At 51.5% G+C, this 27,629-nt stretch overlaps 1 protein-coding gene across 1 annotated transcript in view; it reads left to right on the forward strand.

Moving 5' to 3' along the window:
• Positions 1–27,412, forward strand: part of ADAP1 (ArfGAP with dual PH domains 1) — a gene marked incomplete at both ends in the record, with an annotated part of 60,634 nt that extends 33,222 nt beyond the window's left edge. The window contains 7 exons of the mRNA XM_082006894.1: positions 15,887–15,999; positions 18,091–18,237; positions 23,359–23,442; positions 25,788–25,850; positions 26,249–26,320; positions 26,765–26,993; positions 27,384–27,412. Coding sequence (XP_081863020.1) covers positions 15,887–15,999; positions 18,091–18,237; positions 23,359–23,442; positions 25,788–25,850; positions 26,249–26,320; positions 26,765–26,993; positions 27,384–27,412 — 737 coding nt within the window. The remainder of the gene's footprint in view (positions 1–15,886; positions 16,000–18,090; positions 18,238–23,358; positions 23,443–25,787; positions 25,851–26,248; positions 26,321–26,764; positions 26,994–27,383) is intronic.
• Positions 27,413–27,629: the final 217 nt, after the last annotated feature.

Genomic DNA, 27,629 nt, shown 5'->3' on the forward strand with positions numbered 1-27,629 from the left:
TGGGCTTTGAGAGGAGCTCTGGCATTTTCTACTGCTGTCCCTCTTTGATGGGAAGTGCTTGTTTTTGTGATGCAGGGCTGCAGCGCGTCTCGGGAGGATGTGGCTGGGGCGAGATCTGCGGAGCATCCTTCGCTGTAAGGTACTTTTTGGTACCACTGTCTTAGCTCCTCTCTCCCATTCCTGTAAGCAGATCCCTCATAGACCTAGAGATGGAAATAAAAACAAATAATAGTAGTGTGGCTAAAAAGCAGCAAAAAATCAGAGTAGCCCAGTATTTTGTTGTAAATTCATGTAGAGTTTTGCGAAGCAGAGATTTAGATATGAAAGAGGAGATGTTTTGTGGTAGGAAGTCGTGACACCAGTTCCCTGCAGCGTGTGCTGGTGCTTGGTGTGCACACTAGGATTGCATCACTGGTGCTTTCTGTTAAATCACGGTTTCCAGTAAATTCCCAGCAGCCAGTTCCGGTATTTGGCTGAACCAAAGCATCAGCTTCGACTCTTACTGGATTTCAGCAAAATTGTGTTACAAATCTCCATGCTTGATCCTGCCCTTGGCTGTTCAGTCCCAAAGTCTGGCTGCATTTTCACTCTCCCCAGCCGAAACCGGGAGCAATTCCCCTGCTTGGCACTGGTACCCCCTTGCAGTTTCTGTTTGTACCCTGGGGCAGCTGGAGACGAGAAGGTGGAGATGACTCAGGAGCCGGCTGGATTCGTGTCCGAATGAGGAGCCTGGGGCGCAGGGACGCTGCACCTCTTCGGCGTGGACCTCCGCCCTGTCTCGGTGTCCCAGAGGGTGAAAAGATTTGGCACCACAGCCTGCGGCGTGCAGGGACCGTACCGGGGAATTCGGCTTCTTGGCTGAGTTTTGCAGCCTGCCGTGAGCCCGGTGCTGCACAGCTCTGCCGATGCATCTCTCATGGCTGTTGGAGCAGCGGGAAGCGTGGCGGGGAGGGGTGCTGGCGGGCAGGCTAAGTGGCAGCGGGGCTCTAGCCCTCTCCAAAAAGGATGCGAACCTCACCGCTGTTGGCGTTTCATGGGAGCATGAGAGCATTTTTGCGTTTCAAGGGTGCGTAGGAGTATTACGTGCGGGTTGCCTCTGTGCTCGGAGCGCTGTATCGCAGCAGCAGCCCCGGTCTGGAGAGGCTCTAATCAAAGAGCATTTAGCTGCGGGCTGGGTGTGGGTGTCCGGCTGGGAACTGCAAGCCCTGCGCTTCTCCCAACTCAGTACCGAGGTTACTGGAGGCTGGTGTGCCATTGTCAGGAGGGAGTTAAAGCACAAGCGTCCCTCAGGCGAGAAACCTTGCTGGGCACAGAAACCTCCTTCTCATGCTGCCGGAGCCACAGAGAGGGCTTCTGTTCTCTGGGCGCTGACATCAGCCGCCGGCCGGGACGTGAGTCACGCTGGGAGCCAGGCTCGGCGGGCACTGCTCCCCGCAGATGCCTCCCTGCACCCCGGGCAGGCTCCCCCGTGGCTGGAGCGAGCTGTTAGGCATCTCACTTAGCATGGGGAAGGTGCCTTTTTGGAGCACACGTGCTCCTGGATTAAACGCTGCCCGGTGGGTCCGAGCCCCCATGGCCGGGTCCTTGCCAGCTTGCCGCGGGTGCGGCGTTTGCAGCCCGGGGAGCGGGGCAGGGCGCGATGCCCCAGCGAGTGGGCGCGAGGTCTGGCGTCTGCACCTGTGCGCCGGTGCTCGTGCCCTGGCTTTTTGGGTACAGAAAAGGGGGACTAAAGGCTGGGGTTCTTTTTTTTTGCCCCCCAAAAATTTTGTCTAGTGGAGAGGAATAGTTTAAGCTGAAAGGCTCTGGAAAAAAATTGAAATGGATGGAGGAGGAAACTACGGAAAAGTGTGTTCAGCTGAAGCAGATGGGACACAGTTTGCTGATGCTCAGCCTCCTTTTCATGTCTTTCCAGTATAATCTTGCATTTAACGTTACACAACACCCTGTCAGGACTTGCTCCAAGAAACCTTTCCCCATCCTCTGCTTGGAGGTTTGAGGGAAATATAGTCATTGCTGTAAAACAAACGACGACTACTTCTTCCTCCCACGGGCAGCAGACGGGGGGTGATGCTGTGCAGGTCACCTCTCCTGCTCTCTGCAGCCTCATCCAGAGCAGAGTAAAAACTCCCGCAACAGCCTGTCTCCAGGGTGAATAAATATTGAGCCAAACGGCCTTGGAAGGAAAGGGATCCTTTGGAAAAAATCCACCAAAGAAACCAGCAGCAGATACAATCCCCAGCTGGACTAACGGCATCCGCTGCCGCGTCGGCAGCGGGTCCGGGCAAGGCAGCGGAGAAAACGGGTCCTGCCGGAGAGCTGCGGGCGGGGGTCCCGCTCGGCCCTCACTCCGTACGGCAGCTTCACAGCACAGATGATTTAAACATCAAACACAGACTTGACTGCGGTAAAGACAAGGAGCATCAAAGAGCTGTTTAACAAGCTAAGCTAGGGAGGAGGCTGCAAGGGGAGACCACCGTGTGTTTGTCTCGCGACGGTTTTTCCCCTGCAAGGGGAGCAGGCCTGTGATGGGGCCGCGCGCGCGGCCTCGCTCCCGCGCCAGGATGCGCTGGTGTTCCAGGGCGGGCATCGTGGGACCGGGACCCGGAGCAGCCTTTCCGTGCCTCCCGGTCGCGTTTGGACGTGCTGATTTGGGCTCGGTGCAGCCCCTCCAAAAGGGTGACGCCGCCTCGTGAGGCTCCGTTCAAATCAAAGGAAGATGCTGTGCCATTTCCCAGCCTTGCTAAGGAGACGCCGCACAGAGTCACCACCTGAAGACAAAGGAAAAGGCTCGAAATGCAAAAACTTTTCTTTTAGAGACAACTTTGGTGCACTTTTATTTTTTTTCTACCTGTCTGGGCTGTGGCGAGAGGCCAGCAACTGCTGTTACACTCTCCAGGAAATTGGTGAATGTTGCAGTGACCCAGTGATGGGGTGGAGAGAAATCAATATTCGTCTTACAAACAGCTGCTGTAGGAGGAAAAACATCTAGCAAAGAGAAACACGCTGATGTCTTCAACTCCCCTAAAGCAGAGAAGCTTTTAGGCATCCAAAAATCACGGCCGAGGACCTGTGGGTCCGAGCTGGAGCGGTAAGGAGCAGGAGCAGTTGGCCAAGCAAGGCGTTGGCAGCCAGCTCTGGGGAGGGGGTAGCACCACCGCGAGCTAAAGCTGGATGTTCACAGCTAGTTTAGGATCCAGTTGTAATTTTAACAGCTGGTTCTGTCAAGCTGCCTTCAGCATAGCTCTGATCCAAGTTTCTATAATTAGCCAAAGAGCGGCAGCTCTCGTGCGGAAAGTAAAGCAGCAGCGATGGAAGTAGAGTGGCGTGGGAGCGAGCCTTACCGAAAGGCGTAAGGGCTGGCCCATGAAATTTTAAATAGTTGGGGTTTGGTCTTTTTTTTTTTTTTCCCCCGCCATCTAAGCACTTTGTGCAAAATGTTTGGTTAGGTTTTTTCCCCCTCAAAAAAACACACCTAAGAAATGTTGTTTCATTTTGCATCATCCTTAACAGAAATATTTACATTTGTCAACTTAAATCAAAAACGTTTCATTTGTGGTCAGTTTGAGGTTGGCTGTATTTGCCGAACTAGTAGAGTTTCTCATGGGCAAGGTGGTCTGAGACCCTCCTGCCCCTGGATTCCCTGGGCAGTTGAACGCACTGCCTGTGTTTTGGGATGTGCTGTGGATGCTCCCTGGAGATGCCCTGAGCTGTTGTGCCCTGGGAGAGACAGTCCGCCCAGTACGTATAGGATATAAGATCAATAAGTGCGTGAAACACCTCAATTACAGTTAGCGTGAGTCACTCCTGTCCTTGAGCTTTCCCTATTTGAGGTCAACCAACTTGAACCGCTGTATTTTGATATTGCTCAGACTGCCTGTTCCTGTAACCTTGGGTTTTTACAGTCCGTAAAAATGGATCTACACTAGCTGGAGAGAGCTGAAGGGAAGTATCGGGGCTGGTTCTCCATGTTTTTGATAACAAACATTTAGGGAAAGAATAGGGGAACCATCCCTTTCTATTTCTGATGGTTTATGAAGGTAGTTCTCGGTGTCGCGATGTTTCTTGGTCTTTTCATATGGTGCACGTTCATGTTCCTTGTGTAGTGACACAGGACCAAAAGGTTGGTGCATCTTTCTTCTGCTAATGAGACAGGAGAGACTAGGAAGCAATACGATAACAAAGTACATGGAAAAGGCTGATTTCATAGCAACTTGTCCTAGCTTAATTAAATTTCTATTAAAGAAAGATCCATTTTAGTTGGAGACCTGCACAGGGCCAGGCAGTTCCTGTCTTTTACCAGATGAAGAACATTTTTCCAGAGTGAGGTCATGTCTTTTTCTGGAGTTCGCCAAAGATGTAGTTGAGCCTTAGATCAACCTCAACTGAGAAGCACGAGCATTTGCTGATGCTTCTTTCTGACCACCACCAGCCTGGCTCCATCTGCATTTTCTTCCTGTAGTGAGCTCACCCACATGTTCACCTTGAAGTCTCCGATGCAGCAGAGAAATCTGCAGCAGCAGAGTTGTCCACACCCCACCTCTTGGATGCTTACAGTGAAATCGGACTGGGAGGTGCCACCTGCCTGCCTAGATAGGACTGGTTTTAAAAATATTGCTGCAGTTGAGATGCAGACACAGCAGCTACCTGATGAGCCAGGTCCATTCTCATGACCAGGGCAAGTGATTGAGGGAAGTGATTATGTGGCACGTCAGTAACAGACAGTATATACCTAAAACACAAGGAGGCTGTTCAGCGGGGAGCGAATTTCAAACTTTCACGCACTGCAGAGAGTGGAAGAAGAAACTATAGCTTAGCAAAGTCAGTGGGAGTTTGGTCAATGATTTATTTGGGCCAGAATTTAGCCTTGACTTACATTATTACAGGAGTTCATAAAGTGGAATCGCGCTGTCCGGAGGACGGGGGAGACAGTTTTAGAAACACCAAGGTGTGCAAATGTTCTCGTGCAACCTGGAGGTGGTGGCTGCGCTCTGAATGCCCCTCCCTCGATAGCACAGCTGCTGGAGCATCCTGTACGAGCTGATTTCTGGAACAGCTATAAAACCAGCAGCTGGGAAAGGAACGAATCCTAAATTAAAAAAATTCTCCATTCCCTTCATAAAGCAATAGCTTTGACTGTAAATGTGTTGAACGCTCAATAACAGACGACCAGGAGCTGTTAACACTGCAGCAGATGTGCTCGAAGACATTCGGATTTCCCTTCAAAGCGAACAAAGAGGAATGTTATGTGCGTGCGAGGACGGGTTTCTGTGATTTGTGGTTGTACGGCGATGCTGGCTACATGGGGGGAATGCCTTATTCTGGCGTGCCCTGGAGACGGGGTCCTAAACCTGTCTGAAGGCAGCGGTGAACTTCTCTGCTGACTTCTGTAAAGCTCTGTTGGGGGATTAATTAATCTCATCCTTGCTTGGATTGATCTATGTGAGCAGCTGCCCAGGCTGAGGTTTTATTTACTGGTGCGGGTAAGAAACCCACCTAAAACTGTTCAGGGTTTGGAGGATGTTTTAGCCTGATCCCATAGCTGTGGTTTGAGGCTCTGCAGGATGCTTGTATGAAATCCAAGCGTTCAGGTGGTTCCTGGCACTTTGCAGTGGTTTTGAGCTGAAGCCTCAGCAGCCTGCAGGTTGGCGTAGCCCATCTGTGGTGCAGGCTGAGGGCGTGAAGGCTCCTCATCCCTGTCTTTCGGTGTCTCACCTCTTTGCTTTCTGTACAAAAGTTGCTGTGGTTGCATGCGAGGCTGTAGGTGGGTTCTCCCTCACCGTGCCGAGGTCCAGGCAGGACCAGCTCTGTGTGTGGGAAGCGCTGGGTGGGCGTGATGGGTGTGGGACGGTGGCAGTGGTTCCTCCGGGGGCCGACGAGAAAGCTGCAGTACATCTTCCCCTGCAGCTTGTGTGCACGGAACTTGCCATGGCTGCAGCCAGGACTTTCTGGGGTGTTTGCGTCTTGCCCAAGGAGGATCCTGGTCTCTGGTTTGGGAATGGTTTTGCTCTCAGACTTCAGCTTCTGACAGCATACTGCTGTACAGGTGTTATTATGACTTAGTGTTGCGTGCCCGTCCTTAAACGTTTTCTTGCCTGGCTTTCCCGCTAAATCAGGCTTCGAGTGCATTCAGTGCTGGTAAATGGGATGAGCATTGCACTGGGAACCTCTCAGCTTTCATCTGCCTTTTTATAGTAAAAGGCTGGCTTCAAAAGATCAAAACCTGAAGGTTATTTACTTGTAACTGGACTTTTTTTTTTCTCTGAGCAGCCAGCAGCTCCCAGGTGGGCGTGTGGGGATGCCACTCGAAGAGGAAGCATTTGATTTCCAAGTAAAATGAGATTCACATTGAATTCTCAGTAACGCAAGCGCAAGATTTCCAGGAAAGACATTTTCTGAAGCAGAGGGTTTTAACATCTCCCAGCAGATACAATCGAATTTCACTGCAGTAGCCAACTATCGTCTTATCTTTAATACGTAAACGCTTGCTCAATAATTAAGTTACCATGGAAGTTGTAGTGTATCGATGGTCAATTGTAAGATAAACTGATAAAAGAGAGGATGTGGCTGTGTTCTCTATGGTGCACACCAATCTGATATGCCTGCAGTGGTCAGATGAAGACTTGGGAATTGTACGCTTCGGTATTTTCTCTTGGTATTTGTTCCCACACAGCGTTTTCAGGGGACGTGAGTGCTCACTGGGAGATCAAGGATCACTCTACTAAAAGGATTTTTTTTCTCTGGCCGGGTGTCCTTTGCACCACCTTACCTTGCAGTTGCTTGCCCAGAGGTTGTCACCTCCAAATGCCTTGATTTCCCACCTTTTATCCCACTGATGGCTTCCCTGTACATCCGTGGAGACACCTCGTGTGTCTCGTTTCTGCTGCACTCAGTTGGCGCAAGAGGCAACAGGATCCCATCTGAGATACCTTGTGGGAGAATGAATGACTGTATTAATGTCTTTGTCACCTGAGAGCTACTCTGTAGGGAATCACAACATGTGATTAAAGAAACCAGTTAAAAACAGCTTAGGAAGCTGGATTAGGTACATGATCTCTTATTATGTCTCCTTTTAGCTGACAACCCGGTGAAAGAAGGGGGGGTCCGGATTACACGGGGAAACATCAGGCCTGACAGGAGTGTTTTCTGACTGTTGGGCTTAGTGGTGTCATGTACGATTTTAATCAGATTTAAATAGTGGCAAACATCACAGGCTTAATGGATTTTGGCTTTATTATTGGGGCTTTGCTTAGAAGCAATTTGGATTTTCAGCTGTGAGCCAGCGATGCAAGTGTATTCATGTTGACATTAAAAGGGACTGGAAACCTAGGGACTGACCTTACATTTAAATACCACATGCTTATGTACAGGGACAGACCTTGTCCTCTTTCCATCAACTTCAGGACCTTGATGTGTTGTTAAGCTTGGCCCCATGTTTTTTCCATAGAGATGATGTATTTGGGTCCATTTCACGCATTGATCCCGAGAGCTGGGTAGCTGAACAAACAACTTTTTCCGTTTCAAAGGCTTTGTTACTCAAGATGAAGCAAGATGGCAATGTATTTTTGCAGTGATCTGGTGAGTCTGTTTTCCATGCTTGGCTTCAACCTCTAAGGTGTCCTAAGGGCGATCTAAAATGGTCTCTGTCCTCTGTTTTAGATGACATGGGTTGCTTTCCTTGACTTTCCCATGGTGAGTCTTTGTCTCGGCCGTGCAAGTTTTGGGTGATTTGGCTAGAGGGAAAACAGTCACTAAGGACACTGACACCCATATTTCTACAGAGCCATGGTACTGCCTCCAAATCTGATCTCTCTGGGTGGCTTCTTTACGTTGTGGGAGAACATGCCTTGCAAGACATCGGTATTGAAGACGGTTTTGTAAACCACATATGACTTTGCTTGGAGGATTGGTAATGGGAGACAACCGTGTACATCCGTCACTCGGGGACTGACTGGCTAAAGCTGTCAGGGACAAAAGTTACCATTTTGTGTCAGCTGGTCGTCGAGGTCTGTTCAGCTGGTCGGTGCTCCCAGTCCTCAAGAGCAGGAAGAAGGGGAAAAGGGGAACATCGATGCTTTTCAAGTTCCCTTTAGGAGTACCATGTGGCATTGTTCCCTTTGTCAGTAAAGGGAAATGTACGGGTTCCTACTCCCTTGCGTTTTCTGTGCCACCTAAAACCACCGACCCAAGGTTTCGGGTACTTCCAGCTCTGAGCTGAGCATTAACGATGTTGTTTTCACTTAGAAGGCCAAGGAGATGTCTGTAAGGTGTTATCTCAATCATCTACTAAATCCTGGCTTTCTGTCTGATGTAGCCATTCAAGCACTAATTGCCTTTGATTAAGTCAATCATTTGCAGAGTGAGTGGGTTAATTGGGTATTGTGGAAGCAATCAATCTAATCAGCTGCTTGCATCCATAGCTGAGGTGCTTACAATGCAGCAGGACAATAATTGTTTTATGAGCTCTTGGAAGGCAGCAGAGGCAGACTGGATGGCAACAGGAAACCCTTCTCTGCAAAATGGCCTTTAGGAAAGGCAATTTGCATGCTAAGTGCTCATTAGGAGAGGACTGATTGATTAAGAACTGGGAAATTCTCCCCTCTAAAACGTGAGCGCATGAGAAAATGGTTGGTGTTGGTGCGAGGGTGTGGGCACGCGGGAGATCTTGGGCTCCTTTGCCTGGCTAGGTGAGGTGTGATGAGGATGTGTTGTCTTAGAGAGGGAGAAAGAGTTGTGTCGGGGGGATAAAGGGAGATCGCTCCCTTCTCAAGCTTGTGAGAGAGTGTGACGTGAGACCTGCTCTCCAGCAGGTCTTCTCCAGGTAGTCCTTTCTGCAGTTGTGGCTGGGTGCTGGTGATCAAGTGGGATGACGACAGGCATCCGCATCCTTTGTTCTGCACCTTGGGAGAGGAAGGAAATGTGTTGGTGACACGATGCTGCATTGTCCACCACCAGCAGTCAGCAAGGTAAGGTGCGCCAAGAGCTTAACTCCCAGATGCTCTTCTGGGGGCGAAGAGACTGGTTTGCGGGATCGCTGAACGCCTTCCCATTCGCTCCTTGCTGAGGTTTCATCTCCAAAGCACTGAGCTGTGCTGGAGCGGTTAGCAGCTCTTGGTGGCTCCTCACCGGCTCTGTGCAGGAGAACTCCCGGGGGAAGGATGCCCATCGCATCAGCAAGCCTCCGCCGTCCCCTCTGCCTCCAGCATGTGTGGATGCTGACATCTCCAACGCGTCTGTGTCTGCGCTGCTGAACGTGTAACCGGCAGGAAGCGTATTTATCTGGAGATGACTGCAGGGTTATTTTCAGGGAAGTTATAAGCTCCTCAGCACAGCTGCAGGGAAGGAAGGAAAAAAAAAAAGCTGCTGGTGCTGTGCAGCGGAGCAGGGGAGTGGTTGCAGCCTTGACTGGAAGCTCTCAGCTGAGTGACATACCTTAACACCTCACATGGGGACTACCTTATGCATGGGGATGATGAGTTTGTCTCTGGACAAACAGTAGTGTTTTCACTCCGTGAGGAAATTTAGTATTCCCTTTTTTTGTAATTTTTGATTGGAATGGAAATGCTTAAAAAATTCAAAATGAGGTCATTGAAATGTTTTGCTTTGGTGGTGGCTGAATGCTACAGGAGGAAATATTACAACTTAGAGCGATCAAACCAAACAATTTACACTGACACAGCCAAACAAGAGGTGTGCAGTTCTTTTTGCAACACTATTCAAAGTCCAGTCCATGGGGAAACCTTAGAATATGTCATCTTCTCCATCCAGCCCTCTGACTACGGATGGTGTGGTTTATTTCAGAAGAAATACCCTTTAGGCTCTTTGTTTTAAAAGGCGGTTGTGACATTTGCTGTCGGTGGTAACGCAGGATGTCAGGCATTTGCCACTCAGCTGCTCCAAATAATTACACAATTCCTTAACCTCACAGAAAAAGTGGGCACATCATCTCCAGTAAGTACCTATCTGCTGTTCTGGTTTAATTAACATCTTGCAATGTTAATATAGCAGACTGCTCGCCTCTGACACACAGAGAAGTGGTGATATATACCCTGAAATTTTAGCAGCAAAGCGATGTAGTTGTATTTAAATCTCTTCCAAAGCTCTGAATTGGGGTCAAAGCACTTAGCTTAGAGGAAAGAAAATCTGCTTCTGTAGGTGGAGATGCCCTGCCTGAATTCTAGGAAAATGTGATTGCTCTTGGATTACACACACAAGTAATTTTTCTTCTCCTATTTCAGCCTCCCATGCTTTGTCTTGCAGCGAGACAAGAAGGCAAGAAACAACACAGCGATGTGTTTGGGCTCGGGTATGGTATTGGCTCTGTTGCTATGCTCAGTTTTGGATACACTAACATGTTTCTCCTAAAAGCCTTGGACCAGACCTGGTTTTACCACTGCCCTGGAAATGCCTTGGAAACAAGCAATCCTGATGCCTCCGTTTCCAGGTGAAATTGCACAATAAAGCACCAAAGGAACTGAAGAGCAGATGTGGTTTAATTCCAATTTTATAATGCTTTACTTAGGATGAGCAAAAGCAAAGTCCATGCATGTATTTTTTTTTTTTTTTCAATCTGATTGTCCTCCTCGCAGGAGGTTTTTTTTCTTCTCTGAGAACAAAGGCTGAAACTTAGAGTAATTTTGGGTACTTCCTATAATCTACATTCTCAGACACCAAAAACCCCATCATTAACTAAGCACCGTAACGGCTTGCTGAGGTGGGGAAGTAGCAATATCCCGCTTCTTAAAAAATGGGGAACTTGAACAAATTGCTGGCGGAAGTTGGATGCAAAGATGGTGTCTACCTCAGATTGTCTCAATAGAGAGTCCTTTCTCCCGCTTCTTCTGCAGCCTCTCGGACAGCAAGAAACCTGGGCTAGACTAGAGCATCCAATGGGTCCTGTGGTTTTTAGATGCCTGGCTTGGAGGAGCTCCAGCCACCAGCTCAACAGAGCTGACACAAGGCCATGCAATGTCTTCTTTTTGGTTGATCAAAGTGGTGAACCTGTTTTCTTTCCCTTGCAGAGTTTTAGCTGTGGTGATGAAGCGAGTGTAGAAGTGACAGTTCCTCATTTTACCTTGGAAACTGTGTTAACTGGTCAAAAATACCCATTTGGGATGTGTGATTTCAGGTTCTATTACGTGCTGTTTGTTGGCTAGCTTGGTTACAAGTGCTTGGCGGGTTTTTTGCGAGCGTTGCAGGTTTGTGCCTGAACTACCTACAAAAGCAAGCGATTGTTTTTTCTCCTTGGCAGGTGGCTGAAGTGATGCAAAAACACTTGACGACCGAATAGCAGCGGTGTTAGCAATGCGAGAGTGATAGTTCTCAAGGGTGCCCGCAGGTGCTCTCCAGCAGGTCTTCTCCAGGTAGTCCTTTCTGCAGTCATGGCTGGGTGCTGGTGATCAAGTGGGATGACGACAGGCATCCGCATCCTTTGTTCTGCACCTTGGGAGAGGAAGGAAACGTGTTGGTGACACGATGCTGCATTGTCCACCACCAGCAATCAGCAAGTGGTGTGGGGCTAGTGGTCATTTTGCTTTGACATAAGCAGAACAGCCCTCATGAAGGTCTGTATTTGGTGAGATGTCTCTAAATACGAAGCTGTTGCTAAGGTAGCGCAGCCCATAGAGACATAGTTCTCCAGCTCCGATGCCCTCCAGAGTGAGATCTGTTTCCCTGTTCAGCCTCCTGCAGTTTTGTTTCTCGACACCTTCTCTAGCTGTTTTCACAATCTTTTAGATCAGGACATTGAGGACACGTCTTGCTGACATGCTGCTTGCCTGGGGAACCTGGACAAGTTCATGTTGGGTTCAAGTCCCTTTCACAGTGTTCTGCACTGATCAGTGTTGACAGGGGTGCAGGCAGCAGGTTTGGGCAGAGCAGAGGAACAGCTCCTGAGGACACAGCCCTGGAGGAAGGAAGGAAGGAAGAAAAAGAAAAGAAGCAAGCAAAGGATTTATGAAAATCTGTAGCAAAGTACAGTGACGTTAGCAGCTGGCTTTGTCAGAGCGGCCGGGTGCTCTTTTGTAGAGGTGATCAGTTTGGGAAGAGCTGGTGTGTGAACTACGGAAAGGGGTACAGTGCTGGGTTGGGTTTTTTAGTTCTTCCTAGGAGTGGAATTTGGATACTGTGTTTTGCCACAAAAGATTGGAAAGAGAAGATCAAAATGATGAGATGTCCCTATGTGAGAGGGCAGGGAAAGCTGTATTTCCAGCCTGACTTTGACACTGGCTTACAGTGTTGTCCTGGGCAGCTCACTAAACCTCCCTGGGCTTCCGTCTCCTCGTATATAATCGTTACAACGCCCATCTGCCAGGGGTAAGCCTTGGGTGGACTGTACAGATTTGCAATTATTTGAGAACCTCTTTGGGGAAATGCAGAGTAATTTTATTCTTCATCCCTTAAGTGTTAAGAAAGATCACAAGAAAATGTGTTGTGGAGGGGAAAAACTTTAATAAGGAATGCCTGCAGCATCCTTTGCCATTCAGATATTTGTAATGAAACAGTCGAGATGAATGAATGGATGAGACCCACAGCCAAAAGTCGTGGGGCTGAGCTGCTCTGAGGTGGAGCTGCCGAGAGCTGAGCAAACCCCAGGTGGGTATTTCTGAAGGAGAAGATCATCTTTCCTTCTGCATCACCCCACGTTTGCGTTTGGAGATGTCCCTGTCCTCCATGCGTTGTCTCTCCTCGCTCTCGTCTGACCCCAATGTCCTTTCCTCCAAACGCAGCTCTGTCCAGCCCGCTACGAGATGTTAGTGGTCCCCAAATGTCAGGCGCGGAGAGGCAGCAGAGAGGCTCTGAAGCCATCTCTGCTGTTTAGTGGAGTGAATAGAAACGGCTTTTGAAGTACCCTCCTGTCGCTCTGACTGACTCGGTGCTAAAAATCGGCCCCCTTTGGGAAACAGAAACTGCCTATCCCTGGTTTCCAAACCACACACATGCTTTGAGAGCATGCTGCTTAATGCTTTGCCATCCAGGAGAGCAGTCGGCAAACGGCAGCGGTCAGAGCCCCAGCAGCATCTCTGCCTCGTGTTAAGTAAATCTTGCATTGCGTAAACGCGTCAGCCGAGCATCACCTCCCACCTGGCTGTCTCCTGTCACAGAGATATTATTCCTATTCAGCTCAGTTGTGTACAGCCTGCTAAAGGTTATGTAGTGGTTTTGCTGATACGAGCCCAGCAGATAGCAGCATCTGATGCTGAACCAGAGTTTCGGTTCCACAACAATTAATTCCTACCGCAGCGGCGATATGCGTGCGTCAGCCTGCGCCTTTCCCGCGCTGTTGTCGGATGCGGCTGCCCTTGGCTGGGTTTTGGTGGCTTTCTTGGCTGCTTCCCCTTGCTCACACTTCAGATAATCCTGCTCCCTGTGTGTTCTTCTCTTTCTGAGACTGCAAGTGCCCTCCAATGGGTTAGTTGTGCCTTTTTGATAGAAAAAGTACATGGCAAGCCCACGGTTGGGTTAGGAGTGAATTGATGGACTAGTTCTGCTCATGGCTTTGGGGAAGTCTCTTCCAGGCTGGATGGGTGGAGCAGAGAAAGAGCTTCAGACCCGTAATTCCCTTGTTACATCTGGTATCAGTCCTGGGGGTTACAGGGCTGGTGTACGTGGATACGGGTGCCAGTGCACATGGGTGACGATGCTCAGCATGGGGCAGAGCGCTTGTCCTGCCCTGGAGGGATGGGGAGGGCTTGGAAGTGGAAGGATTAGGCGGACAGTGGTGTGGCATCGCTGGCGGGCCCTGGCTGTGGGGTGACTGTTTGGGCTGTCCCGTCTGCGTCTCCAGGCAGGAGACCAGGCATGTGGACCTGGTTGCCGCTGGGCCTGCCTGGCCGTGGGAAGGGTACGTTGGCGGGAGCGCAGGCAGCGGGGACGGCTGGACCTCGTGGCGGGGAGAGGCGCGCGCTCAGCTTGCGCTGGCTCTCCCGTGTGAGCGAGCCGTAAGTAACGCGTGAGGGGGGTCTCTGCAGGCTCTGGAAGGAGAACACCGTGCCGGTTCCTGGCTGGCAGCTCGTGCCCGTTCAGAAGGGTAAGGTGAGGTCCTGCGTTTTGAAATACAGCCCTGCCGCCGCACGTGCTGGTATAGAACAAAGAAACAAAGGAAAGCCCGCTGACGGCTTTAAGCATTTCCACTGCTTCCATCTGTGTCAAGGTATGAGCTTGTCTCGCGTGCCAGCTGTCGGATGTGCCGGCCGGCTCTGCGACGCTCTCTGCGGTGAGTGCTCGGCGTTGGCGATGGCACGGGCTTTGCCATTGCGCTTGTTCACGGCGGACGTCAAGGGCTTTGCCTGGCGTTCAGTAAAGGTCTCTCTGAGGATCTGGAGAAAGGATTTGCTTGGGGTTTGGTCAGCCCAGACAGAAGAAATTGGTATTTTGACCATCGGCGAAGGCATCTTTGGTTCGATGGGCATTTTCCCTTCTGTTAGTGTCTTCAGCTGTTGTCGATACCACTCTTTTCTTCCTGTCTTTTCCTATTACTAAATATGTGTGTGTGCATTTTGTCTTGCTCTAGGTTTTTATCGCATGGAAGCATTTTATATTGCTTGTACCTATAGAGTCAGTGTTGAAGGATTTTTCTGCATCTTCTCATCTGTGGTTTAAATCAATCCTGTATCAGGATGACAGGTGAAAAGCAGATTGAATGAGGGATTTCTGCACACTACTGGTTCGTAGCAGGCAGGCAAAGGAGAGGCTCATTCCAGAGCCACTTCACATATCAAAAAAATAAATCAGTTACTTAGTTGAAAGTTGTTATAAAACATATAATTTTTATCTTTAAAATCCTAGCTTCTGTGAGCCAATAACAAAAATCTAACAGGTGAAACTAAGGGAGAAAGGGAAGACTTCTTCAGTGAAACTTTTGTATAATTATGTCTTAAATAAATGGAAGGTGACCATCAAACTGCCCTGTTAATATTCATAAGACTTGTATTGGACAGTTCTTGGGGTTGCTTTGTTTTGAAGCATTTAACATAACAGTGTCAATTATTAAACCTGTTGTGAGATAAGTTGGGTGTTGTGGCTGCTGCCGGAGGTGCTGACAGTGATCAGCTGTAATTGCTTTTCTGATTTGAGGAGTTAAGATTATTAGATTCTTTTTTCTTTCTTTCTGGCTCTTTTGAGTTTTAAATAAAGCACATATGTCATGAATAGTGTTCTTCCTGAGCAGCAAATCCACCCACGAGGCTGATATCCAGGGAGACAAAAGAGGCATGGCATGGCCAGCCAGGCTGCCTGGCCGCGGTGCCTGGGGACTGGAGGGACCTGCTCTGAGGGGAGATGATGCCGAGCCTGAACCACAGTGTCCTGAAGTCAGTGGGAAGAACTGCAAGCGTTTTCCCCTTCTATCATGTGAAAAACGTATTTGTGGCTTGCTGTGATAGTCATCCACCCTGAGCTGCTTTCCCTGCATGCATGCGCCCCGTTTTTAATTTTTTAGCAGCATCAATAGAGGAGGGCAGATCTTGCCTGCCTTCCCCTTGCTCCAAAAGTGCTACTTAGGTAAGTAAGTTGAGCAGCACCCCTGGCACCAGGAGCTGTGGCGGGGGCTGTCCTTTGGGAGCCCGTGCAGAGTGAGCCCATGCCTTATTCCCCAAGTCTTCCCCTGTACTGCTGCGCGGGATGCGCGGCAGAAATCCCCCTTTGTCTGTCACGCTGCGGTGTCAGAGCAGGGACATCTGTCAAGCTCAAGCTGTTGGAAAAGAGCAAGAGTGGAGTGAGAGGGACAGATCTGAAGAGGAAGGCTTGTTTTGTTCATGTCTTGAGCAACCCAACCCCATACTCGGTCTGCTCGGCTTTGATGTTGAAGGTGGTCTCCTTTTCTTTATCCTACCTCTTTTTTAAATACAGTGTTTTATCCCTGGTTCTCAGCAATTGCTTTCTGCTGCAGGGTACCGAGAAGGATTTCTGTGGAAGAGAGGACGTGACAACGGGCAATTCTTAAGCCGAAAATTCGTGTTATCGGAGAGGGAAGGTGCACTGAAGTACTTCAACAAAAATGACGTGAGTACCTGGGGTTGCTGTATGTGGATGGGGGATCGCAACTGTAAGAGCATCTTCGAACAAGTCATTCCCAGGCCACCATTTTATTTATAGAATTTTACAGGGTTTTCATAGGTATTGAGTCCCTGATCACTCCAGGACAAGGGCTCTAGGTACAGCCCAGTGGTGTTTTTAGTAGGGTTTGCTTTTGGTCCACCACAGTCATGGTGAGACACCCTACCTGGCCATTTTACATGATCCTGCTCTGTTGCCCTTTAAAGTCGATAAGGCTTTTCTTAAACAACCAGCAAAGGAGTTTTTCTCAGCTCTGGCTCTGCATGGGTTTCATATTTATGGCTATCTTGCTGACGTGGGTTTCATATTTATGGCTATCTTGTGATGAAAATATCACCACCTTGCGGTGGTCGCTGGGGTCTGAAACCTTTGCGTGGCATGGCAAGCAATCCCGAGGAAAAGCCCCTGGTTTTCTGTTCCAGCATCAAGTGGTGTGGAAGCATTTGTCTTTTTCCCCAGAGCACATTTCATTTACTTTAAGTGAGAAATGGAGCTTATGACTATGGAAATTGCATTTGTGATGAACAGATAGACGCTCTACTGTTCTCTACCACGTGATGGAGGAAGCCAAGGTGTTTCTTCTGACCTTTGAGTCTCCCCTGAGCATCGCAGCTGAGAGCAGCCCAGGCTGAGCCACCAGCCAGTTTTCTGAAGTAGTTGATGTATTCATGGTGTCACGATGAGCCACGCCGTGCAGAGGAAAGGAACGTCCAGCCACACTTCTCCACGCCCGGCGGCCAGCTTCGGTAGCACTGGTGTGGTGCAATTGCATCTCACGGGCAGGAGAGAGCCAGTCATTACCGAGGGAGAAGTGAAAGTCCCAGCAGGCCCCTTTCAGTTGCTATTGACTGCTCCGGTAGTTTAAAGCTGCTTTACTTTGTTGTTGCCCATAGTCGTGGTGGGAATGGTGCTGTCTAGACGTGTCCTCTTTGCTGGGATTTCCCTGCCGTGGTCACCCGCGGCAGCTGTGTGTCCACGGCAAGTCCCCAAGTTCCCAAAGTGGCGCTTGCATGTCCATCAGCTCAGGGACTTCCGTGTTGGTGCTGAGGACTACGGCACCACTCCGTGACCTTCTGCTGGCCCCTGGGTGTGCCCTAAAGCTGCTGTTACCAAAAGCATCCTCTTTATTTTTGGGGATGTTTTATTCACCCTTGCTACTTCTCAGTGCAGTCCTGAAAGGGTGGTGAACTTCTGGAGATGTTTTGCAGGAAGACAAACCACGCTACAAAGTTCAAGTGACCTGCCACAGAGGGTGCAGGTGGGATTGGTGCCTGGGAGGGCCTGATCCAGGCTCACTGTTGGGCTAACCCGCCCGAGGGGTGGACTGTAGGACATACATTTGTCCCTCTGGAAAGAAAGTTCCCAGTTTGGAGGGCAAATGGAGGAGCAGAATCAGAAGCCAGTGGCTCATGTGAGAGGATGGGACTGGTGGGGTGTCGGCATGGTGCCCCTGCCAGCCTAGCACCCAGGTCTGATGTTGACAATGGGAATAATCCTCCATCTTCTTGGGCAAGGATGAACTGGCCGTGAGTGCTTGAGATGCAGAAAGCGTCCTGGCCTGTTATGTAGCAGTCTGCATTTTTTGGTCTGGCTGGATGGTTTTCTTCCTCCTTTGATAATGCTTATCCCGGTGTAAATGCTCATCACATCATTAGGTAACGAGGCTCATCTAGGAGTCAGGAGACAGCTGAACAGAGGCTGGGGCGGGAGGCATGGTGAAGATGCTTGTCTTCATGGCACAACATCCTATCTCGAGACCTGGCCTGTCCATCTTGCTTCTGGGCTGAAACCTTCCTCCCCTCAAGCTCTGCTGAATTTTGTGGGAGAGCAGGGCATTCTCCCAGGCCGGCAGAAAGCACTCCCTGCCGCCTGAGCAAAGCCTCTGATATCTCATCACCTGGCAGTTTTGTGGGCTGGGAGTTGGTTGTGGTTTTTTTAGTTAATGGCCTCAATCAGAAGTTTTTTCTGACCAAGTGAACTGCTTTCTGGTGTGAAAGCCAATTCTCAGGTGTTTGCTCACTCAGCTGTGTTTTCCAGGCAAAAGAACCCAAAGCAATTATGAAGATTGAACATCTAAATGCCACTTTCCAGCCTGCAAAAATTGGGAACCCACACGGACTGCAGATCACTTACTTGAAGGACAATAGCACAAGGAACATCTTTGTCTATCACGAAGATGGCAAGGTGAGAGTGTGGAGGTAAAAAGAAGTGTTGGGTTGTGGTCCTGGGGGGTTGATGCTGTTCAGAGCCAGCCTGTGGCACACCAGGCTCTAACTGAGCTGGGAATTTCAGGGGGTGGGATGTGGGAGGGATGGGGGTATGGGATGCAGAACCAGCTTTGAGCGTGTTTGCCATGTCCTTCCAAGGTTGCAAACCGTGTCTTCTAAATAGTGGAATGCAAATGGGAGGAGTTGCTGCTCCTCTGCTTGCAAGGAGGTGTAGGGGCAGAGGCGTGTTTGAGGCAGAGGCTTCTCGGTGCCCGGGGAAGGAGGTGGGGCGAGCGGAGTGATGAAAGGTGAGGGGACTCGATGGAAGGACTCGCAACAGGGGAGCGGATGGGGCTGTAATTGATCCGAGGAGCTGGTTGTTTCTCTGTCTGTCTCTATAAAATGCCAGTCTGCATGTTTGTGTGGGGATGGATCCCCTTGCGTCGACCCCCTCGTGCCTCTGAAGGGGGGTGTCAAGAGGAGGGCTTACGCGTCTGGGGTGGTCGTTTGCACGAGGACAGCAGGGCGTGGAGGCCAGGGCAGTGAGGGGGGTCCCAGCCCTCCTGGAGGGTGTCAGAGGGGTCCCAGCCTGTGGGGCCACTGTGAAGAACAGTGACAGTCGCCACGCTGCCTGTGGCCCTTGTCTCTGCAGAGAGCAGACCCGGGCAAGTTTGCAGTGAGTGCCATCTCATAGCCTTATTTTAATGTCTTTCCTCCTTTCTTCCCTCCCCCAAATATTTGGGGCTCCCCACAAAGTATCAGCAGCGCTGGCGGGGCCACAAAATCAGAGCCGAAAGCTGTCACGTTCACATCGCGTCTACTTTCCCCTGGCCATCATCGTTCCTTCAGCCTTTGAGGTTACGTCCCACTGGCACCCTGTCCCACAGAGAGGCTTTCCGGGGCGATCCCGCGTGGCCCGGCACGGCCGGGATTTGTGGGGTTATCTCGGTGCAGAGCCCATTCCCAGCTGTCCACCCAGGCATGGCGAGCGAGGCAGCCCTGCCAGGGATAAGCAGCCCGTGCGCATAGAAGAGTCGCTCCTCTCCAGACCGTATGGGCCAATAATGCCACCAGACACCAAGATATTCCTCGTCTGCGGGTGAGCGAAGCCGATCTCGCCTCTGCGGCTGCTCGGGCGCCGGCTGCGGCGGAGCTGGGTGACGCCTGCCTGCTCACCGGGCTGCGCTGCAGAGGCTGGATGTGGTTGCTGTGTGGCAGGAGGAAACCATCGGGCTGGCTTAGTTAGCGGCGGCGCCCGGTTTTGTACGCGCGCAGAAATGCGCCTGTCGCCTGCGTTCGCACGCGTGCGTACGTGCACGTGTAGGCATGCGTACGTGCACGTGTAGACGTGCGTGGCAGAGGGTCAGCCTGCCTGGCCTCTCACGCCCTGCAGCACCGTGGGATCTCACTCTGTGCGTTTGAAGGTCCCGGGGAGCTGCTCCAGCTGGGCTGCTCCCGAATTTACCCTCCTCTCCGTCCGCTCTGCCTGGTGGGATGCGCAAATCCCACGGCACAGAGCAGGCACCGCTTGGCACCTGCTGCTGCTTTAGCACGGCAGAGTATGGCTCAGGTCTCTCTCAGGTACCTCCCTGGCCGCAATTTAAACCAAAATAAGAGGAAGAATCTCTTTCCTATGAAAGCTGCATCCCACCGTCGTGCCTGCGTCTGGTTTGCTGGGCTTCGGTGGTCCACTCAGCCCAGCTGACGAACGGGGTCAGGGTTTTACTATTACTTGGGTTTTGGGTTTAAAATGTCGAGCTTTCTGCTGGGGGCTCGCGGAAGGAGCAGTCTCGCAAGTCTCATGTGGTTGCTCCTGCCTTCGTGTCGGCGGTTTGGCAGGACGCGCTCTGATGCTATCTGATGACGCCCGGGCTGACTTTCTTTCGACCTCCCTTAAATTGGCCTGCCCCTGGGGCTGAGCGAGGGCTGCGAGGCGATCACGCCCCCGGGGTAAGCTACCTTCCCGCAGTCCCCCAGCAGTCCCAGGGTGTCCCCTTGTACCCCAGAGGTGCTGCCTCTCCCCGATCCGAGCACTCAAGCCCGATTTAGGCTCCTGTCTCATATATCTGGGGTTTCATCCTTCCCTGCCTCATCCTGTGCCGATCTGGCTGGCCTCCCACCAGGGCAGGATTTGTTTGGGGTTTTTTTCTGCCAAGGAGCTCGGCACTAGTGCAGAGCGTAGGATAATGTCCTCCGCTTGGCTCTGCTGCAATACCTCGGAAGCAAGCGGGCTCATCCCTCGGGTGGGATAATCCCACGTGTGCTTACTCACCCCTAAAATAGCTGGGAGAGCCCTGCCACCCCGGCGGCATTTGCTGGAGTAAGGCACCCCAAGGGATAAAAGAGGGGCAGACGAAGTGGGTCACCACGCTGCCGCCCCAGAGCGTCACGGGGTGGGACGGCATCGTGCGCCTCGGCTGGAGATGTGGTTCCTGCGCAACCTTAGCCTGGTGGCTTCATCAGCTCCTCGGTGCGTCCTGACGGCACGCGGGAGACTGAAACCAGCCCCAGCACCCTGTGCGAAATGGGCGTATCTGGGTGCTTCCGTGATGTGGGTGTTCGGTACCAGCAGGCACCTGCAGGGACGGGGCAAGATGTGCGTTGGGCTGTGACCATCCTAAAGGGTGTTCTTGTCCCTTGCTAGCTCTTACCCACCACTAGACGTACTGAGCCGGCCGGGGTGGAGCTGGGGCACCCCTTGGAGCTGGAGACGGATCCCCTGCATGGCGTGACTCCTCCGTGCAGACTGCCCCGTGTCCAGGAGGCATCTGAACTGGTGCTTCTTGCCAGGGATGTCCCTCCCACAGGCACAAGGCTGGAGCCAGCCTTCACCTTCCCCCAAACCTCCATCTGGGCGTGGGAGGTAGGAAAGCTGCAGGAGTGGATTTCCCACGGCTCTGAGCTCCTGACCGGGGCTGAAGCTCCCTCTGCAGGACTTCTCCTGGAAGGAGCAGCTTGGAAAGCTGCGGTGTGCTGCCGTCATCCCTGGTGTTACCATCGCCCTCGGGGTGCTCAGAGGTGGGCTGAATCTCCAGGAAGGGCTACCCTTTGGGGTGCAAACGAAGATCTTTGGATCTTCTGTGGACAAATTAGCAAAATTCGCTTCCCCAATGCTGCTCCTGTCCTGAGCCCCACCAGGAGCTTTCAGGACTGGAAGAGTTAGCATGAGGGATTGATCAGCAGCAGCGGAGTGGCTCGCTGCTTGGGCTGCAGGGACTGATGAGCAGGAGGTACGGTGAGAAGAAGTTGCGTTCTGATCCGGGATTATCAGTCTGAGGCTGCCGTGGCAACGTGGGTGGCTCCGGTTGAGGATGGAGACTGGCGAGACACCAGGCGGCATGCGAGGGGGAGCCTGCGGCGGCACTGCAGCCAGGCCGGGGGCAAGCTGGGAGCCTGGAAAAGCCATTTGCCGAGGTGCCGGCAGTAGTTCATTTTCTGTGCTTGCTCTGAGACATAAACTGGTGAAAGGTCTCTGCTAATGAGACACCTTCCTACCTGAAAACACCGAGCAGTTTCAAGTTGGTTTAATACATCAAATACAATTTCCTCCCTCTGTGGCGTTGTTCATGATTACACACACAGAAAATTTTTAGCAACTGAGCCTTCTGGCTTTGTGTGCGCAGGTACAAGTTTGTATAAAGGAAGGTGGTGGTGCCCTTCCTCCAGCGATGGATGAGCGATGCTCTAAGCAGCAATCTGTCGGAAGTCAGTGAGGGTGTCAGCCTCTGCTTTTCTGCAGGGTGAAACCCTATCTCACACCACGATCAAGGAGGAGACCCGCGTGTATATATATAAACATATATATATATATATATATAGCCATCTGGCTGGTGACTGTACGAAACAACAACATTTTAACATTACAGCTTATTTTTCATTACCTCTAGCCTGGTTTGGTCATCATCAACTCGAGGATCCAGTTCCTCTCGCTGATCCTCTTTGTGCTGCTATCTGGGGTCTGCTTAGCTGCTTAGCATAGGAAAGCGAGGGGTAAGTAAGCAAAACCTCAGTCAAGTAGGTCAGAGTTTTCCAAAACATTGTTTGTGTAGGTCCTATTATGTGGGATTTTTTTTTCCCTACACTTGAAGTAGATTAACAAGCCGAAGCAAAGCGTTTGAACTTTCAGAGGGTGGCTAGTCACCGTGTCAGAGCATTTTTGAGATACCTCCAATTCAACTGAGATCTCCAGAATTACAGGTGATAGTCTTTTCCTTTCCTCAGCCACTTTTAAGCATATAAAAGTTTAAATCTTACTGAAGGCCAACTTCTACTTTGATACGGTCTTTCCTACGCTACAGCAGCCTCACCTGAAAGGGTTGACTGTTTGTTTTAGTATCGTCTGGCCCATTGAACCTGTTCCCTGATGTGTGAACCGTCGCGTGTGTTGATGACAGCCGGGTAGTTCAGCATCCGTCTCGCCGCAGCTCAGCGTCTCCTTTCCAAAATGCCTTTCCTTTGCCCACGCCTTTAGACCGCAAGGCAGTATTGGAGAGCCGTCACCGTGCTCGTCCCTGGAGGACTTGCAGCTCTGACTGAGAGCCTGGAGTACAAACACAAAGAGAGATTTGGGCACTCTTTTAGCAAAACACTGACATACATTGCTAAGGCCTTAAAATTTGGGTGGGATTCAGGCGTTTGCTGCACGTCCTGCCTGCAGTCAGCTTGTGGCTGCCGGAGGGAGGGGGCGGGCGGGCTGCAGCGGTGTCGGGCTGCCTTCGCAGCCCACCAGCGCAAGCCGAGCGGTGGTGCTGGGTCAGACTCGCCGCTGGGCTTGGTGTCTCAAATGCCAATGAGACGCTGGTTTTGCCAGTGCCAGAGGCGTGCCGAAATCCTTCCCTCTGCAGAAGACCCCTTGGTGCTCGCTGGGGTCTGCAGAGCTCCGTGCGTGTCTTGAAGTCTGGGACAGCGGCTGGATGTGCCCCATCCTTCGCTCATTTGCTGCTCTCTTTTGTGTCTGTGGTTTATTTTTTTTTAGGACTGCTGCTAAACTGCACGCTGTCACTTGGGACAAAAGTGATGGGAGAGATGAAATGCAGCAGGATCATGTTATTTATGTGCAGACTACACCACTCACTCCGCTTTTCTGTCTCACTATTAGGAGATAGTGGATTGGTTCAACGCCATCCGGGCAGCACGGTTTCATTACTTACAAGTGGCATTCCCTGGAGCCAGCGATGTCGATGTGAGTTTTCCTGCAGTTATTGTTATTCGTTTTTTTTTTTTCCTCTCTTGCTCGTTTTTAGCATCTTGTTAACAAGCTGGAAGGCTTGGGGAGTGCTCCATCCTTCAGAGTGTTTTACAACTACTGGGCTGAAATTATTGTGGGGGGCTGCAGAGCCCCCGCGCAGCAGCTGTTACCAACATCCAGCCTCTGTGTGTCTGTGTGCGCACGTGTTCCCGCTCACACAGAGAGCTGTGCGCAACTCCAGCGCTGCCGCGGGTACAAAAGCCGTACGTGTGTGTCTCAAAGCCGCTGCTATAATATCAAAAGCTGAAACAAAGGCTGGAAGGTAGACAAGATGAAGGCAAACGAGCGTCAGTGCTGTACCCACGCCTCCAGGACGAGTTTGTGTGCGCAGGTCAATGCAGTCTGGCTTATGAATCTCTGTCTCGTATTTTCCGGGTGCTGGAACTGCTAATTGCGTTATCTTTTGCTAATATAATACTAGAGGCAGTATTAGGCCAGCTGGCTGGAAGCGCCTTGTGTTGCAGCTGCGCTGCAATTGGTGTGTAACGTCACCGCTTGTTGGGGGGGGTTACTCTCCGTTACCTCCTTGACTTTGTAGATTTTGAAATCTAATTGCATTACCTGCCTTCTATTAATTACCTGGGTGGTCCAGGGCCGGCTGCAGGGTGGCTCTGTCCCGCGGCTGCCCGTGCACCCCGCGCACCCCTGGAGCCCAATCCTTCCCGTCGGACCAACATCAACTGCCCCAAACCATCCTAATCCCGGGGGAGAAGGAAGGGAGGAGAAAGAAGAACAGTCCCACGGCTGGCGATCCCTGGCATGAGGGACTTCAGACCATTTTCTGATAAGAAGTTAAACTGGGCACATCTGAAAAACCCTCAGAGCAGCCTCGTCGGCTGGCTGTAGTGCAGTCGCTGCGCAGCGTATACGTCCTGTAAGCACTTCTCCCCCTCCCCGTATCCTCTGCTTCTGTTAAAGCTGGAGGCGCATCTGAACTGAATTGCCCCCAGAGACGTTAGCAGAGTTGCCGTTTGTCCAGCAGCTGGTGAGAGGGTTTATGTGCTCCCCCCCGGCAGTTTGGGTGGGAGATAAGCTACCCATATTTTTACTTATCATCCCCTTCTCATCAGTTACTGTTTGAGGGAAAACGGGGGAGTGTAACGTTTAGCGAGGTTTCATTTACAACCTTGAAATAGTGACTGACCCTTTGTAGTGTTCGGCTTAGGGAAACCGCTGCGGAGAGGGGTTACGTACGCAAGGTGGCTCCATCCTGGGTGTTGCCATCATTTGCATCTAATTTGTGATTTCTTTACCTGTCAGAGAGATGACAAGGCATGAAATTTAAACAGGAGCCAGGTTAAATGCAGTAGAGAGGTATAAATTGCTCACACCACGCCCTCTGTGGCTCCTGGGGAGCGAGACTTTCCGAAGGATGCTTCGGGGACCCAGCTCCAGCTCCAGCCTGCGTCGTGGAGGAACCTCTGTGAGCCAAGGGTGATGAGCTCCTTGCTTAGCAAAGTGTCCTCAGCCCTGTCCCAGGAGCCGAATCCTGGGGCTACGAACGCTGCAGAGCCCTTTGCTGCCCGCGGCGAAGCATCCAAGATGAAGATGCTCTGGGCTGCTGCGGAGCGGCTGTGTGATTCTTTGGGCTGTTGTATTTTGGGGTGTCTTTGCCCTGCAAGCGCACGCCTGCTCAACCAGAGCTGCTGTTGGGCAGTTAGGTGTTGCAGGAGTTCGGTTTGGCGAGCAGAGCCGTTAATAACCCGTTTAAATGAAAGGCAGGACCAGTGTGTGGCCAGGCTCCTCAGCCCCATTTTTGGTGAGACTCTTCATCTTTCAAGAGCATTTCAGAGGCATCTGCAAAGATCTCGCAGCTACTGCCTTGTCTTCGCTAAGCAGCGTTAAAAACCTCCCTGGCGCTGGTAGCTGCTGCCAGCAACATCTGCAGGAAGGGGAGTGCACAGGCAGCGTGTGATAACGGGGTTTTACAGGGAAATTATACTTCAGGGCTTGCTTGAGGCTCCCGCTGTGTCTGGTGGAGGAGACGCGTCGCCAGAGCTGACCGGTGGAGGGGGGTTTGACCTGGGGGCTTCTCCTGGAGGCTGTTGGCTTTGCTGGTGGAGCGCTCAGAGATGCTTTGTGTTTCTGCACCTCTTCTGAGCGCCTTGGAGAAGTAGGACCGAAGCGTTCGGGCAGAGCCAGGTGGGCTCGGGGTCGGGGGCGAGCTTGGCGTGGGCTTTCCTTCCAGTGACCCCAGCCCTGCCCTGCGCGCCCGGTGATGCCGCAGCTCCCTCCACCTGACGCCGCTCTCTCTTTTTGCTCTTCTTTGGTTGCTCCAGCTGGTGCCAAAGCTTTCTAGAAACTACCTGAAGGAAGGGTACATGGAGAAAACGGGGCCAAAGGTAGGATATAAGATGTTTCTGCAATCCCTCTAAACATGAGTCTTGCTCCATACGGGGCTGAGAAGGGTCTGCTGGTGGCACAAACCCTCCCGTGCCAGAGAGGCAAAGGCTTAACAGCATGGATGCGTTAATACTTTTTCCTCACCTGGAAGCAATCGTTAAAAAATCCAATACCACTTCACAGACCAACTGCCCCATCTCCCCTCTCACTGCCCGTTGCTGCAGGCCCACCTGGCGTAGCTTGCCTGGACCCTGCTCTGCCAGCTTGTGGTGGCCCAGTCCCCAACTCCCCCAGCCCACCGGGCTCCTCCGAGTGCCTTGATACTCCTGGGTCGTGCCCGGGAAGCAAGGGGCTGTGCTGCTTTGGTGTGTAATCTGGCACTTTTTGGATTCTTCAGCAAACAGAGGGATTCAAGAAGCGATGGTTCACCATGGATGACCGACGGCTCATGTATTTTAAAGATCCCCTGGTAAGACGAGGATGCCTGGGCTGTCTGTTGGGAATTGTCTGCAATAATAATAATGCTAATAATAGTAATAATGGTAGCAATAATCCGCAGTGAAGCTCAGGCTGGTGGGAGAGCCAAGAGGGCACTGAGCAGCCACTGCTAGGTGGATCTGCCTGGTGTCCAGCGTGCAGCAGCCCTGCGCATAGATCCTCACCAAAACCGCTCTGGAAGCCCTGTGCGCCAGCTGCAGATGGTTTTGGATCCCTGGTGTTGGTCCTGTACTGCGGGTGCCCCTGGGAGGAGCCGGCGCGGGGCTTCGTGGGGTGGCTGGTGCTTTCGGTGTTTGGGGGCTGTGCTTTGCTGATGGGGCTTCCGGATGGTGCGGGGTGAGCCGTGTCCCGACTGGCCGGGATGCAGAGCTCCCCGTCGCAGTCACGCCTGCCTGACGGCTCCGCTGTCTCCTAGGATGCCTTTGCTAGAGGGGAAGTTTTTATTGGGAGCAAGGAAAACAGCTACAAGGTCCTGGAAGGGCTCCCGCCGTCCACGCAGGGCAACCACTGGCAGCACGGGATAACCATCGTCACTCCGGATCGGAAATTCCTCTTCGCCTGCGAGACCGAGGATGACCAGCTGGAGTGGATTACGACTTTTCAGAAAGTTATAAGCCGGCCGATGCTGCCTCAGGAATACGCAGGTGGGTGTGCTGGCCGGGGCTGGGGGTCAGCTGCGGCCCCCTCACTTCTGTGCGTTAGAGGACGGGATGGATGGATCGGGGATGCAGCGGCATCGCTCCCTCCGCTGCGGCGTGAGCCGGGGCATCCCTTTCCGGCCCCGGGGAGGATGAAAGGTTGTCCAAGCAGAGAGGGGCTCGTGCTGGGAGGAGGGGGACGGTATCCTTCCCTCTTCATCACCGCTGGCGCGATGCCCGTGCTGCTATAAGGCTGATCCGTCACCCAGCTGTAAGGATAATGGGAGCCAAGGAGCATCGTCAAGACGAGGACCGTCCGCACGGTGGGCTTGTGCCGGATGCCTGCCAGTGCTTGTCCTGCTTTTAACTTTATTTTCTCTGTTTTTTTTCTTTCAGTGGAAGCCCATTTCAAACATAAACCTTAGCTGGGACTGGCTGGGCAGACCTGAGGAGTGAGCTTCTGTTTACAACACAACGTGGTTTTATTTGAAATGTTAAAAATAATGAAGAATAATAATAATAACAGTAATAATAATAATAATAATTATACTTCCCTTTCCCCTCATCATTCACTTGATCATGTTGGAAACCAAGAAGGGCGTCAGCGAAATGTTGGAGAAGATGCTATCCGACCTGAGATTC

Source organism: Phaethon aethereus (genome assembly GCF_964289735.1).
Source record: "Phaethon aethereus genome assembly, chromosome: 15".
Classification (NCBI taxonomy): Eukaryota; Metazoa; Chordata; class Aves; order Phaethontiformes; family Phaethontidae; genus Phaethon; species Phaethon aethereus.